The 17,078-nt window shown below is 34.3% G+C and overlaps 1 protein-coding gene across 5 annotated transcripts in view; it reads left to right on the top strand.

The window, feature by feature from the left end:
• LOC145256707 (vitamin D3 hydroxylase-associated protein-like) overlaps nucleotides 1-17,078 on the top strand; it is a 181,992-nt gene that overhangs the window by 145,439 nt on the left and 19,475 nt on the right. For all 5 annotated transcript variants that reach the window (XM_080115598.1, XM_080115596.1, XM_080115599.1 and 2 more), the window contains 3 exons: nucleotides 1,571-1,662; nucleotides 8,428-8,515; nucleotides 12,990-13,033. In XM_080115598.1, the coding sequence (XP_079971724.1) occupies nucleotides 1,571-1,662; nucleotides 8,428-8,515; nucleotides 12,990-13,033 (224 nt within the window). The remainder of the gene's footprint in view (nucleotides 1-1,570; nucleotides 1,663-8,427; nucleotides 8,516-12,989; nucleotides 13,034-17,078) is intronic.

Below are 17,078 nucleotides of genomic sequence, written 5' to 3'. Positions count from 1 at the left end.
GAGGGTCACTCCAGAATTAGATCCCTCCCTGGGATCTCCATGAGTTATAGTTTATATGGACAATGGATTAGTCCATTTGGAGGCGGGTCCCCCGACAACACACCTCTCCCAAGCTGATTTCTTTGGGTGTGAAATCAGTTTTTCTTTTTGGGGCAGACCAGCAAGGGGTCTGTGTGCTTCCTTTTCTGCCGGAATTAGGTTAACGATGATGAAGACAACTAATTGATGTATAAAAGAACCACTCTTCACCTCTTATTAATAAAGACAAGAATCTTCTTATTTAATTTATTAATAACCAGACAGAGAGGGAGAGAGAGATTACTGACTTTAACAATGGGTTTAATTTTCTGTTGAATACAACTTTTATTTGTTCACTTCATAATCGGTTTTATCCTTTCATCCTTATGACTCTTACTACGAGTATATTTGGTACTCTTGCATAATTTGACCCGAATTCTTGTGAATTCCCATCAAGCATGGATCGGGCGAGACCGGCAATCGTCGGTGTCAGCCGAGGAGCGTTGTTCAAATGTTGAAATTCTAACTTGACTTTTTATTTTATTTATTTAATTTTTTTTTCTGTTATGTTTTTACTAATTTTTAAGGTGATATTAAGAGGCTGGAGTGACTTTATTTTCGGATTAGTTACTTATTTATTATTTATTTATTATTCTTTTTAATTGAATTTTTGTGAGTTTAATTAGCCAATGAAAAAGTGCTATCTAAATGGAAGCAGACGACATTCAAATTGGAAAAAAGCAACTAAACCAACAAAAAAAAAAGAAAGAAAAACTGACAAACAAATATATTTTCAAACTCGCCAAATAGAAAAATGACAGGCAAGAAAATAATCTATACATGTTAGAAAAAGAAATGATAACATTGATGCAGACAATCTCATATTGTCAGAAGAAATTGCTGTCCCCAAAAAATGAGGTGCAACATTGTAAACACAAATGTTTACTTAAGAGATCATGTGTAAAGGATGGTTTCTCCTGGAGATGTACAAATGGACAGTGCCACCAAAAGAACTTGACTGAACAACAAGTCTTGAAAATAAAAAAACAAGAAAAAAAATACTGTTACAAAAAAGAAAACAAAAAAACAAACTTGTACTTACACCTAACAATTATACGGTTAAAAAAATTCTTTTCTTGGAGAAAAAAAAGCAAACAAACTTTCTGTTGATAAATATTTTGCGAAAAAAAAAAAAAAAAATTAAATACTAAAATGAAATAAACATATTTTCATTTTTCAAGGTAGGTTTTTTTTGTTACTTTTGATTATCTGTATTTTTTTCCGGTTTGTTTTGTTTTTCTTCATTAGTCTGCGTCTGTTATGACACTTGGCTGACACCGATAATTGCCGGTCTCGCCCGATCCATGCTTGATGGGAATTCACAAGAATTCAGGTCAAATTATGCAAGAGAACCGTATATTTAACTATCATTTTGTCATGAAATAAAATCCCATGTTTTCTGCAGAAATTGCTCTTTTAATAAAATTATCACTTGTAATACAATCTTTCATTAAAAAAATTGTAATTAATATTTTTATTTATTTTTCTAAAGGTTATTGAGTTCATTCCTCCAAGAATAGATTTTGCAGTTTTCTTAGCTATGAAAATATTGATGCAAAATGGAAAAATATACCATGATTCAATGTAAGTATAACAGTGCATAATGAAAGGATTGAGAATTTGCTTAAAAAAGAATTAGGTTGATATTTCAGAAACAAGTTGTAATAATAGTTTGCGAAGTATTGTTATCAGATCTGAATGTTGGTATATAATCTTATTGTGAGAATTGTTAATCTTAACAAATAGAATTCTCCTTAGAATCGACAGCTTTTAATAAAACTGTCACAGCTTATGAGAGGACTAAGAATAGCAATTGGAGATTTGCTAATCTGTACATAAAAAATACTCTTTCATTTCCAGTCAGTTCATAAGAACTTAAAATAGAAAGGTTGTACTATTTTACTGTCTTTAAAAAATGTCCATATGCACAAAATAAAAATTTCAAGTGTTATTTGAACTCCTAAGCATATATAGGCATACAATGTAAGAATATTTGGTTCTGATGCAGGTAAGGCTCATAAGAGTAGTGGTGGTCGATGGACAAAAATCAGAGGCCTGCAGTATTAATGCTGGAGTCCCTCAGGGGGTCAATCCTGGGCCCAACTCTCTTCCTGATCTACATCAATGACCTCCCTAAACACATACTTAAATCATTCGTTGACATCTATGCTGATGACACGACCATCTATGGCAACACATCAAAGGCTGTTAATGACAAAGTTCTCTCTGATTCTCTCTCCTCTGATCTCGAGCGCGTGGTTCAGTGGGGGAAGACGTGGCTGGTTACCTTTAATGCATCTAAAACCAAACTCCTATCCTTACATCATCAACGCTCTGATCCCCATTTGGCATCAATTGGGATGGATGGCTCTCGTCTGGGAGAGTCCCCGTGTTTTGACCAGCTTCTGGGTTTGACTTTTCCTCCTGATCTGAAATGGAACACGTACATCAAGTCTGTTGCCAGGTATGCTGGAAAGATGGTGGGATCCTTCTACCGCTCCAGAAGATATCTCACTACTGATGCAATTCTCTATCTATATAAAAGCCAAGTGCGTTCAAGGATGGAATACTGCTGCCATATCTGTGGAGGAGCTGCTAAAAACAGCCTATCCTGCCTTGACAGAGTACAAAATAGACTTCGTGGCTTAGTGGGAGATGCCCTTTTCTCTACCCTGCAACCTCTCTCCCACAGAAGAGACGTTGCGAGCATATCCTTGTTTTATCGTTATTTCCATGGCAGGTGCTCGTCTGAACTCCAATCTCTGGTCCTCCTTCGCCAATCTTTTACGAAAAACACCTGTCTAGCTGAATCCACTGTGAAAAATTTCCCCCACTCTTTATCTGTGCCTAAATCAAAACGTGGATTCCATGAACAAAGCTTCTTTCTTAGAACTGCACCCCTGCGGAACTCTGTTCCGTCTGCCTGCTTCCCACCGGACTACAACTTGGATGTGTTCAAGTCCAACGTTAACAAATTCCTAATGAACCGCCCCACCCCCTTAAGTAAACACTTCATCAAATCTCCACACTAAAGTAATGTACTTGCAATAACCCTTATCCCTGAGTGGCTTTCGGGCCTTGATAAGTGGTGACCACTGTGTAAAAAAAAAAAAATTTCCTTGAAAATCTTTTAAGATAATCTATTTTATAATGAAAAAAAGTACAACTATAAGTGGAGAACGGCTCCATCACCTAACTTTAATATAACTATAATTTCTACTTAAATATTTATGCTATGGAAAATGTATTTCTCTTTTCCTAATTCAAATCATTAAACCTTGTTAATTTTGATATGCCAACAAAAACTTCTTTTTTTTTTTTCCTTACATATTGATATAAAATGTTGACATTTAGGGAAATCTTATGTTGAAAAGATATCATTCTGCCAGCCATTGTTCATTGGTATTCTTGTGTTGATGAATCTGGCCCTTGTGTTAGAAAACAAAGATAAAAGGAAACATTGACGATTTATTTTTTAGTTTATTGGTGGCTAGGCATTAAAAGCAGGTTTAAGACATGTAGATACATGAAAACCAGTAAGAAAAAAAATGAATTCTAAGTAAGAAATACAATGTTTCATTATGATACAAAAATACACAAATTGTTAGAGAAACAAAATAAGTGTTTGACTGGATGAAAATATAGTTATTGTTATGACTCGCAAATAGCCATAAGAAGAAGAGAACAACGGATAACAGTTAAAACATGTATTACATGAAAACAACGGAAAAGTTACAAATGGAAAGCGTTGGTAATTCACTGAGCATGCGAGGGTTACTCCAGAATTAGATCCCTCCCTGGGATCGCCATGAGTTATAGTTTATATGGACAATGGATTAGTCCATTTGGAGGCTGATTCCAACGACAACACACCCCTCCCAAGCTGATTTCTCTGGATGTGGAATCAGTATCTTTTCTTTTTTGGGGTAGACCAGCAAGGGGTCTGTGTGCTTCCTTTTGCCGGAGTGTCTTGGTTCTGACATGCCTTTTGGAGGTTCCACATCAAAAAAGTCGTATACTGTATCAATTGCATCTCTGTCTTCCTGCGGTGTTTTTTTTTTAGATCCTCGGAAATGCATGTCCTTATTTGGTTCAGGTGTCTCTTATGTTCGAGTTTTGGGCCCTGAATGATATATGTAACATGGCCAACTCTTTGTAAGATTGTACCCTGTTCCCAAAAGGAAACGTTATTCTTATAATGTTTAAAATATACTTTATCCCCATGGTTAAACCATTTTGTTGGCATTGTAGAGGTTCTGTGTTGTATTATATGTTTGGGCAGCAGTTTATCAAATACTGATTTTATTCTCCGCCCAAATGATTTCAGCTGGGGATCCGACATCTGGTTTGTTCAGATTTTTCGTGATTCTGTAGACCTGCAGTGTGCCGCACACCTTTTTAAACACCCTTTTTAGCGTGTCAACGAAGCGTTTGGCCTGGCCGTTACTCCTGGAAGGGTTGTAATATGCTTAACTTGGTACATCTCCCAGAATTCTTTGAACTCTGCCAAGGTGAACTGGGTAGCGTTGTCAGTGACCAGACAATCCACAACCCCAAAACGAGCAAACAACTCTAATAAAAAATTTGTCGTCGTTGCCATGGTCGGGTTTTTGCATCTCAAGACCTCTGGTCATTTCAAGTAGCTGTCTACTACTATCAGGTAGTAAAAATCCTCTACTGGTCCCACATAGTCAATGTGGATTTCAACTTTAGGCCAAGGTTTATGTGTTATAGGTGGTGCCTTGACAGCCAAAGCACAGCCTTTCCATGTATTCACCATGTTGGTAATGTCTTGGTTCATCGTTGGCCAGTAAACGAAACTTCTCATCAGGCTTTTTATCCAGTTTATTCCTGGATGCCCTATGTGAAAATCCTTTTTTGAAGGGTTTTGGGGGATGACAATCCTTTCACCGAATAGCAGTATTTTGTCGCAAACAGAAAAAAATGTCTGAAATGGTATCACCCAGTGTTAACTTCTGCTTAGTGGTTTGAATGAAATTGTCATTCACGGATTCTGGAGTGTGCCCGGTAGTTTGTGAATAATATTATTAATCATGGTTTTCAATCCACTATTAATACGTAATATCGCAATTACTGAGTCTTCCAGAGGTTCCATTTGGGCAGGAATTAGTCTCAACAGACCATCTGCATGTGCAAGTTGTTTTGAGGAGAGAAATTCTATTGTAAAATTATAATTTAGAAGAATAATAATAGTCAGTTCGCCGTGAATGTGGGAAGTCCCTTTTTTGATCCAAAAATGGATATCAAAGGCTTATGGTCGGTTTGTAGATAAAAAATATCTTCTGTACAGGAATCAGTGGAATTTTAAAATTGCAAAAATAATGCCTAGTCCTTTTTTCTTGATCTGAGAATAATTTTTCTCTGCTGAAAATGCGAAAGCGATTGGCTGTTTTGAGCCATCTGGCATCCTATGTAAGTGTAGCTAGCTACTATTATATCCAACTTCGGGTTAAAATGAGCTAGGAACAGTTTTGAAGTAAGGATTTTTTTTATTTCTTGGAATGATGTCTGGCAATCCGCATAGTCAGTTTTCGTAATTTCTTCCACGTTATGAAATTTATTATTGAAAGATTCGACCCACTGTCTAACTGAAATTTAATATCCTCGCCAAGAATGTTCACCGTTACATATTTGCGTAGGTTTTTATCTACGATGTCTCTAATTATTGTTTGACATACATGGCTTTTGTTCTAATTTTTCCTGCAGTGAGAGCTTTTATGTCCGATTTTATTACATATAAGGCATCTTTTTGTTAAGAATGGGCAATCCTTGACCTAGTTTTTACCACAACATCTAAAGCAAGGGCTCGGTGCTTTTGGTTTTTCCGACTTTTGGGGATAATTTTCTGTGTACCGTCTCAATGGCTTTTTCTTAGTTATTTCTTTTATATTTGCGATGCCTGCTTCAATATTTCTCGCATCTTTTTTTATTATTTCCACGTTTTGACAATCCGCAGTCAATTTTTGCAGTGTTAAGTACGGTTTGTTTTCATTGGTATTCTTGTGTTGATGAATCTGGCTCTTTGTAAGAACTCTGCGCCTGATTTCCGCATCTTTTCCCGAGGTTAAACCTTGTGCAAAAACAAGGCATTTAAAATTGTCTGCTGTTAATCCAGACAACTTAAAGCCATCACAATGTTTGTTCAGTACTGCTGCATATGTGGCAAAGTCGTCATTATCGTCTTTGATCACATTGTCAAAAGATGGAGCCTCCCCAAGATGAGAGTTATTCATTTGAATTGATGCCAAATGGTGATCAGAGTGTTGATTATGTAAAGATGGACGCTTGGTCTTAGATACATTAAAATTAACCAGCCACCTCTTTCCCCATTGTACCACATACTCAAAATCAGAGTAGAGAGAATCAGAGAGAACTTGGTCATTTACGGCCTTTGAAGTGTTACATAGATGGTAGTGTCATCAGCATAAATGTCTACAAATGATCTTAGGATGTGATTTGGGAGATCATTGATGTAGATCAGAAAGAAAGTTGGGCCCAGGATGGACCTCTGAGGGACTCCTACGTTAATAATGTAAGCTTCTGATTTCTGCCCATCAACCATTACTCTTATGAACCCACAAGCGGCATGCAATAAGTAATGCCCCTGACCAACCTCCCAAAGCAGTAGAGCAACAAAACTTGGCACAGTTATTAGTCTTTCTCTACATAGGAACCACCCAGAGTTATGCATTTCTCCCATTGTTTGATGCAGCTCTGTAGACCGTTTTTGTAGAACACCCCAGGTTGGTCCTCCAACCATGACGTGACTTCAGAAATCAAGGCTGCATCATCGGGGAAACGCTTTCCTTTAAAAAAAACTTCATGGCTGGGAAGAGGTGAAAGTCAGAGGGTGCAATGTCAGGAGAGTAGGGAGGATGGGGAAGGATTTCATAACCACACGCCCAAGCTTTTGATCTGGCGACATGCGAGTTGTGGACCAGGGCGTTGTCCTGCAGGAGGAGGATACCTTTGCTGATCTTGCCCCGCCTCTTGATTTTGAGCATGACCTTGCTAACGGAGGGCTGCATCCTTGCATTCTTTGGAGGTGGTGAGTCCAAGTGCTTCCACTGCATTGACTGGGCTTTGGTCTCTGGATCATAGTGATGGACCCACATTTTATCCTGTGTAATCAGTCTTTTGAAAAACTTTCACTCATCTTCTTGACACATCTTCAAATTCATCCTCCAGAACTTGGAACATTCTCGCTTTTGGAATGGTGTGAGCAACCTGGGAATCCATCTGGCAGACACCTTATGCATATGCAAATGGTCATGAATGATAGTTTCCACAGACCCTGTACTAATCTTGACATCTTGGGCTATTTGGCGAATAGTAATGCGCCGATCTTCCAAAATGGCAGCCTAAACTTGATGGACAGATGCCTCATCAATGTCAGAAGGGGGGGGGGTCGACCAGGTCTGGGAGCTATTTCCACAGACTTCCGGCCATGTTTGAATTCATGATGCCAGCGTTTGACAAGGTCATATGATGGGGCATTATCACCATAAGTTTCTTTCATTTCATCAAAAGTCACCTGTGGTGTGCGTCCTTTCAAATACAAAAAACGGATCACTGCTCGACATTCAACAGACTCCATTTTACACCTGACTCAGTTCAAACACCTGTAAAACAGAAACCACAATTAGTTCAGAGATGTAATTTACCACATAACCCATAGAGATATAAATCATTGCACATGCAAAATTTCAGCTAGATCAGACACATGGAAGTGGGTCAGGGGCATTACTTACTGCACGACCCTCGTATCAGAGAGAAATGATTTAATAATTGAGAAGATATTTCCAACTATACTGGAGATTTTGTGAAGTAGACCTTTATACCATACCCTATTAAAGGTCTTTGATATGTCAAGAGCAATTGCCCTAGAAAGAAAGTCTCCATCAAGAGATTTGCTAATCTGATGAGATATAACCATTAGCACATCTGCTGTAGATCTAGCAGAATGGAAACCATATTGCATGTCACTAAGAAGGTTATTTTTGCTGAGGTGGTTGACTACTTCTCTATTTAACACAGAGTTTTATTCCTGAATATGCACGAGTACCAAATCGCAAGACAGTAGTTTCTTACATTTAAACCAAATATTTCTAAGAGAGATAACTGTGTTAAAATAAGAGAATTAAGTATTTCGAAAAAATAAACAATGTAGCTGCCAAACAAAAAGTTAAAAAAAAAAAAAACAGTCAAGTCATTTTAATATTCCAGTTCTCTATTACATTGTAATGATTACATCTTTATTTTCTTGTATTCAATATAGACAAATCCATATTGTATAAATTTTACTTAACATCATTTTTTCTTTAACAGTTTACATGAAACTGCTGTTGCTCCTCTCAAGCCTTTATTCTTTACTGAAGGCAAAAGAAGGTTTCTTTCATCTTTAATTTACTTTTATGTAAGTTTTATTTATGAATTTTTGTCTTTTGTTTTATAGTTAAGATGGTAATAAGATGAGGCAAGCAAAAAAATTGAAATTTGGAAATACTAATTTAAAATATTTTCACTCATCTCTTATTTGTTAGATGTGCATACACCCAATTAATAATTAGACCCAAATAGCAATGATTCTGACAAATCTATTATTAATTTTGACTGGCCAATAAAACTTTTATCCTGTGTTCTTCATATATAAAATTAAATTCCAATCACTTTCATCAACTACATTTTCTGACCCAATACTTTGAGTAGTAGAATGTTACAGTTTATTAAACTTATAAGATTTAAAATGGCATCTACACTTATTTTACTTCCTTTACATCATTTCATTTTAATAATAAAATTCTAACATTAATTGTATATAGGCTTACTTATTCACAATCCCTTAACTAATTCCATTAGAATTAGTAAAACTTACACACTTCGATAATGCTTGTTCTTTCTTTCTACATATTCTTTACTATATATAGCTGAGATTATACTTATGTTATTATTTTCATAAATTAAAATACCTTTTTCTTTGGGTTTGTATTATAAAAATTATGTATCAAACTTAGAATATTGTTTACATAATAACTTATTTAATACATTTTTTTTACTTTAACAATATGCATCTTCAGAAAAATATACTTTTGGTAATTTCAGCATGATATTACTTTACAGATTAAAAACAAGGCTCTTACTGTTTACACACAATCATCTTCCTTATCGTTTTACCTTTCTGTTATAATTTTCTTTTAGGTAGATAATAGTAGATCAATTTGCAGTGAAAAAGGATTGACAGATTTTTGTTTCAAATCATTTTTCAACATAATATTTTAGTATCAAGCTGTATCTTTCAGGTTTTAGTAATAAAAATAGATTTTATATTACACAAGAATAACTAATTGCAAGTTTCATTATACACCTGAAATACCAAAATTAAACTACAAAAATAAAGCAGGTCAGTTAGAATATATGTATGTTAAGTGTGTGTGTGTCTGTTGTGACAGCTAATAATACCAGACACAAATTAATATTTATATTTTTACCAGAGTTCATTTGACTTCAAGTATGATCTCAAATTCTATAAAGATGTCTACAGATAAGAACACATTGGATAGAAAAAGACAATCATATGGACATGGAATAACAACAGAAGTGAATAAAAATAAAGTATAAGAAAATAAGGGTTTTTCTTTGGGTGCTGTATGAGGTATATAGCATTTAATAGATATTTATGAAGATCAAAAGTTCCATAAAGTTAGTACTTAACTGTTAGATGCCTTTTAAGTGAATTAGATTGTTCAATCTCATAATAGAAGAAAAATATTTAGGTAATGATGTCTTGAAGATTCAGCATGTTCATATTTCTTTAAATAGACATTCCATTACAAAAAGTTTCATCTTCCAGGCATGTAAATCTTTAATCTATAGTCAGATAGAATATATTGTTTAATTTTACATTTTCTTTCAAATTCATATTTTAAATTTTGCGCTTCCACACACTGTCATCTGATCCTCTCAGGTATTTTTTTTACACAGTACTTTGTATAAACACAAAAATGAAAATGATTCCTTAAAAAGGTAGAATATCAATTGGTCAAATACAACAATCTTAGGTAGAATATCAATTAGTCAAATACAACAATCTTGAGTAATTTACAATGGATACTTTGTGCTATATGCCTTTATTATTAACTAGCAAGGCTACCTGGTGTTGCCTGGGCCATAAAAGAATGGCGTTGCATTTGACTACACTTGCTAAATGATTTTAGTTTTAATTTAATTATTTTTACTATGCAATAATTTATATCAGTTTAAAATAGGTTAAACTTAAAAAAAAACATTATTAATGATCGTTTTGGTAAAAAAAAACAAAAAAAAAACTGCTGTTGGCCCACTGCTACGAATTCAGAATAGGGGCATGTGAGTGAGAGGAAAGAGTTTTAAACAATTACGAGAAAAAAAAAAATTTCTGATTTATGTCCAGTAGTAACAGCATTAAAAATTAGTAACAAAATACAGCAGAGTATATAATACACATATAATCAAATAACATTATAAGTATATAATACACATATAATCAAATAACATTATAAGTATATAATACACATATAATCAAATAACATTATAAGTATATAATACACATATAATCAAATAACATTATAAGTATATAATACACATATAATCAAATAACATTATAAGTATATAATACACATATATATAATCAAATAACATAAGTATATAATACACACATATATACGAGGGGCGTGCAATAAGTAATGCTCCTGACCCACTTCCCATAGGAGTAGAGCAACGAAACTCGGCACAGTTATTAGTCTTTCTCTACACAGTATTAGTCTTTCTCTATACAGTAGTCTAAACTCGGCACAGTTATTAGTCTTTCTCTAACCACCCAGAATTATGCATTTCTCCCATCGTTTGATGCAACTCTGGAGACCGTTTTTGTAGAACACCCCCAGGTTGGTCCTCCAACCACGACATGACTTTAGAAATCAAGGCTGGGAAGAGGTGAAAGTCAGAGGGTGCAAGGTCAGGAGAGTAGGGAGGATGGGGAAGGATTTCATAACCACACACCTGTGCTTCTGATCTGGCGACATGCGAGTTGTGGACCAGAGCGTTGTCCTGCAGGAGGAGGGTACCTTTGCTGATCTTGCCCCGCTTCTTGATTTTGATAGCTTCCCTTAATTTCCTCAAAAGTGAAGCATAATAGGCTCCTGTAATTGTGGTACCCTTTGCCAGGAAATCTGTCCTCACTACTCCATCCTGGTCCCAGAAGACTGTGAGCATGACCTTGCCAGCAGAGGGCTGCACCCTTGCCTTCTTTGGAGGTGGTGAGTCCAAGTGCTTCCACTGCATTGATTGGGTTTTGGTCTCTGGATCATAGTGATGGACCCACGTTTCATCCTGTTTCATATGGATCACTGCTCGACATTCAACAGACTCCATTTTACACCTGACTCAGTTCAAACACCTGTAAAACAGAAATCACAATTAGTTCAGAGATGTAATTTGCCACATAACCCATAGAGATATAAATCATTGCACATGCAAAATTTCAGCTAGATCAGACAACTGGAAGTGAGTCAGGGGCATTACTTATTGCACGCCCCTCGTATAATCAAATAACATAAGTATATAATACACATATAATCAAATAACATTATAAGTATATAATACACATGTATATAATCAAATAACATTATAAGTATATAATACACATATAATCAAATAACATTATAAATAACACCGTAAGGCAGGGCAATTAGTAACCAGGGGCTGGAAAAATACTATATTCCACATCATAGCCTAAAAAAACATATCCTAGGGCCACTGTATCCCGGGGTTCTACTGTAAGTAATATTCATTCATAATCAGATCTTTAAATCAACCTTCAACTAAATCAACCATCAATAAAGAAAATTCACTCTAATTATTTGTTTTAAGCCAAGTAAATAATACAGTCCAAAACAAAAAAGTATTTTTAAAATCTTTTAATACTATTTAAATGCAAAATCTTTTAATACTGTTTAAATGCAAAATCTTTTAATACTGTTTAAATACAAAATCTTTTAATACTGTTTAAATACAAAATCTTTTAATACTGTTTAAATGCAAAATCTTTTAATACTGTTTAAATGCAAAATCTTTTAATACTATTTAAATGCAAAATCTTTTAATACTGTTTAAATGCAAAATCTTTTAATACTGTTTAAATGCAAAATCTTTTAATACGGTTTAAATGCAAAATCTTTTAATACTGTTTAAATGCAAAATCTTGTTGAAATAAACGTTTTTAAAAACACATCAAAAATAAAAAACGAAAAGTGGGCATGAACACAAATGCAAAAACTCATATTTCTCAGTTAACATCCTAACCATTAGGCCATGCTGACAGTGATACCATGATATTTCAAATTTATGTAGTGAACGTATCTGAAAGGTCCACATGGTTCACACATGTGCAGATGCTGAAATTGTTGAGAAAGAGGTAATTCTATGTGATCTCCCCATTAGATTCTGCAGTCATTAACATAGGAAAAATTGAATATTTCGATTTAAATTTCACATATTATACAGAGTTTGCATTTAAAAACTATTCCAAGGAAATCTAAATTATTGGTGTGTAAACTTAACCGGAAGTTATTATTCGAATTTTAAAATAATCATTTTGAATGTTAAACTTTTTGCATTAAATTTAATTACTGCTGTTGCAACTACTACTAGTACTACTCTAATATGAACAAAACTATTGATATGTAAGAAAATAAAACAAATTAGAAATGTAGCATATAGAATATTGATTTATTAGAAACTGTTTATAAAATCATGCAAATAAAGCATCTGAATAACTGTGTCTTTTTTTTTTTTGTGCCAGTTTTCCAATCAATATTTCAATATAATTGTTGCAACCATGTTACATTTTTCAGGATCGCCAATACAGCTCAATGATGTATAACATCAAGGGAGTCAAGTAAGTATTAAGCTATCATTTAATCATGTTTCTATGTTGTAATTTTTTTCAAGTTTAGTAATTATCTCATCTCTTTCCGGACTTTATCTTTGTGATGATTTATCTCTTATTGTATCACAAATAAAAGACCTGGCATGAATATCCTCATGCACCCAGTCCATAATATAATACTGAGTTATGGTGGCTAAGTAGTAAATGACAAAGACTAGAAACCTAGGTGTATCAAGTTCAAATTGAGTTCATGCCACAGAAATTCTTTTATCAAACCCACACTTGACCTTGTGTCTAATCTCTTGGACAGAAGGTAAATAAAATGACACTATTTATATTTTTTTTTTTTACATACTAGCATGGGTGCCCGGCGTTGCCCAAGTGTTTGGAGGTGTATGTTGAGCAATAAAAAAAAACAAAAAAGTGATAGTAGAAAAGCAGGCTCAAACCCATACCGCAAAGGAGAAAAAGAACGGGGGAAAAAACTGACGTCTTTGCTGTTACGACCACTGCCAAACCGGAAGTGACATAGATTTTAATTAAGGCTAGACAACCGAATGACTTTAAAAAATATTGATGAAAAAAGCCACCCCCCTCTCTCTGTAGAAAAGTGCCCAGTTGAAGGTGAAGATATTAATGTTTTTAGTCAATTTTTTTATATTTGTTGTATGAAAGGTCAAACTTTAAATAATACTGATCTTGGTAAAATCCGTCGCCTCTGTCAAAAGTTTTAGGCAGACATGCGAACATACATGCCTACATACATTTATATATATTGGTAACTAAAAATTTTCGACCCAAACCGATGAAAAAGCTTGCCCTTATCTCTGAACACCCTTTATGCAAAATTTCAAATGTTTAGACCACAAATTGTCTTAGTAATTTAAAAGAGACCGCAGAGGTCAATTTTTTTTAACTTTGACCCCTTAACATTTATTGTTTTGGACTCAAATCAAGTTATTAAGTTAGATCCATGTCCAACATTTTCCCAAATCTCAATACCCTGTATATCAAATTTCGAGTCTGTAGACTGAAAATTGGCAGTTATTGTGTAGGGAAATATACACAGACACACAGACAGACACTTTCACTTTTATAGATATATAGATTTAATTTTGAAGTTGGGCCTCAATGATGCACTCAACATTTTATTGGCCATGTGAGTGGTGTAAATACAATTTAAAAAATTCTCAATAGATTCATAGTCGTTTGTCTCTTTGATTTTTCATTGGAATTAACAAGGATCTTTTGTAATCCTGCTCCATGCCCCGAACCCTATGTTATCATTTCTAATATTTTAATTTCTAATTAATAAAACATATTTTATTTTTTATGGATGTTTCACATGAAAGCAGATCCTACAATAAAAATTAAATATACTTATTGTTGTAGTCCGGAAGGATCACTAAGGAAGACACAGACATGGTATGAGTTGAGAACAAAACAGAATATACAGAAAACAACAGTCATAACACTTAGTGGCATAATGGCGTACTACAAAGTACATACATCACCACTAGAGTCGGTACCTTTCGGTCTATTTGTACAGTTCAGAAGAGTTCATATTTTGTGCATGGGGGCGTCCCCATAACACTCCCCTTCAAAGCCTTTTTGTACTGCAAAAAGCTTGTTAATATCGTTTCCACTTTGGGTTGATAGTCAGTGGGTCAATGATATGAGCCAGGAGAGACTAGGTATCAAGCATAGTCTCCTGTACAGAATCTATGATTCCGCTTATCGACAGTTCCTTCCTATGTTGCTCACAACATATGAATAAAAACAATAGAAAAAAATATGTCAGCTGTGAGATTTACGGCACTTGTGACACGTTGTCTGGTTTAAGATAAGCTTTCCTTACAATGTACTCAAGTGAGGCATATGGACAGCAAAAAAGACAAAATGCACAAACATCGATTTATACATATACAATATTTTTATTACTGTAACGGTTCAATCTTCCTGGAATTTATATGCAACACTCAAGAGAGGAGGCAGACATGGAATAAAAATAAGTAATGATATAGGAAGTGATGGATTGAGTAAAAAGAAAAAGAATATTTATGCATGAATGTCATTGCAAAATTTGATTGAATGTTCAATGAGAATGGTGGGGATATTGGGTTGGATGTAAGAAAACATGAAGTACCTACCTGGGTGACATAATCAACAACCTAAAAACAAAGTATGAAAACAAAGAATAATATATTCAGTCTCAAAGTTTCTAAAGAATCTGGAGATAATGATATAATCCATTTTTTTTCTTTATTCCCCAGTTTTGCATCTTTCACTTCTTTTTGTTTATATTGGTATTGTCTCTCACTTTTAAATGTTCCTCTCAGTTTTTTCTTCAATGAATAATTTCTCATGTTAGACAGCATGAAAACTATTTCTTACAGCTTTTTCACAAATCCTTAAGTCGCTTGGCAGAATTGATTGTTGTCTGGTTTTTATGATACCAGCCAGTGTATCCAGTTACATCATGGCAATTTTGTAATGCTTCACCATATATATATCCAATTGAAACAAAGCATTTTTCACAAAATTCTTTTTGGTTTTGTAGTTTGAACCAATACATCAATTTATATTTAGGTAGTTTCGTAATCCCTCACGAGAATCCTAGATTGAAACAAACCATATTTCACACCGTCCATTTTGGTACCTGCAATTCAAACAACCACATCAACTTGTATTTAGGTGATTCCTTAACCCTCTGTCAGGTTCAAGACTGAAACAAGTCATGTTTCACAATATCCATTTGGTTCCTTCATAATATAGGAAAATCTGATATCATTGTTGCTCCTGTTCAATCACATCTGCATAACTTGGGCATACAACATACGGGTTGATATACCACACATCCATACTTTAACTCGGTTATTGAGATGCGGTGCTTTTATTTCTGTCTTTTGTGTTGATTATACTTAGAATGATTCCCTTAGAATCTTTTGTCTGCGTGCAGCTTTGGTTTTTCCTACTAAGACTGTTTCATTTCACTTCTTCAAATTAAGTGATTTTGTTACAACCTTTTACTTTTGGGAGGAGGGAGGGAGAACATGAGAGAGAGGTGTGTGTTAATTTCCCTGTTTGGACAGTTTCCGCTATTGCACTGCGTTAGTTCATGAGCAGAAGGCAGAGTGGGGTATCGACTGGCTGTTTGTGAACTCCAAAGAGAGGTGTGGTCATCTGGCTATTTCTGCATTTTACATTATAATCAGTGAATTTTCTTTCCACTCGACCGTTACTGTTCTAGCTGAGTTGAATCAAGGTTGGATGTCTTAAAAATGGTGTTGATTGGTTCTTCCTCCATGGGTAATGTGTCTCGAGTGTCATTTGAGTGACATTTGTTGTTTTTAATTGATTTTGTACCCTAATATCACCAATCCTTTAAATTTATTTAGTAATTTCTTTCATTAGTTTCTGAATGACATCTCAATTCCATTGTGGCAATTTTAATTAATTTGTGATTTATACAAACAAACTGAATTATCAGAAGTTGAACCATCTTTGTATTTGTTAATCCTATCTGCTGATCACATGGATATTGTTTTTTTTTCTTTTTCCTTAACACTTTAACTTATTTTTGTTGTTTAAAACATAATTTCCTTTTCATGCAACTCTGTGGGGCTTATGTTTTCTGCTCATTTTTTAATCATTGCTGCATTATTTTTCATGTCTTTTCCAAATATATGCTTCATTCTTTTAATGTCTTCCTTGATTTACTGTATGTGATTCAGTTGGTAGGTATTTAATTGTTTTTCATAAACGGCTTGATCTTGAAGGATAAATTTTATTACTTTAATTTTCTTCAACATATATTTTCTAATTAAAAATGTTGGCTGATAAATTTCAAAGTTTAAAACTGTTCATCTAGTCCAAACCAAATACTACTTCAGATTTTTCTAAAATGCACACCTTCAGTTTTTTTAGTAATTCTACTTTACTGGTAATATTGCCAATTAGTGTTTTCTGCAAAGTCGGTTTCTTAAGTTTCTTCCACATATGCAAATTTATGATTGAAAGGTCTGACCCATTTTTCATATTTTATGACCAAGCT

Source organism: Euprymna scolopes, chromosome 3, assembly GCF_053919585.1.
Source record: "Euprymna scolopes isolate OS-2025 chromosome 3, ASM5391958v1, whole genome shotgun sequence".
Lineage (NCBI taxonomy): Eukaryota > Metazoa > Mollusca > Cephalopoda > Sepiida > Sepiolidae > Euprymna > Euprymna scolopes.
Note: the sequence above shows the minus strand (reverse complement) of the source record. Positions and strands in the feature narration are given on the sequence as shown.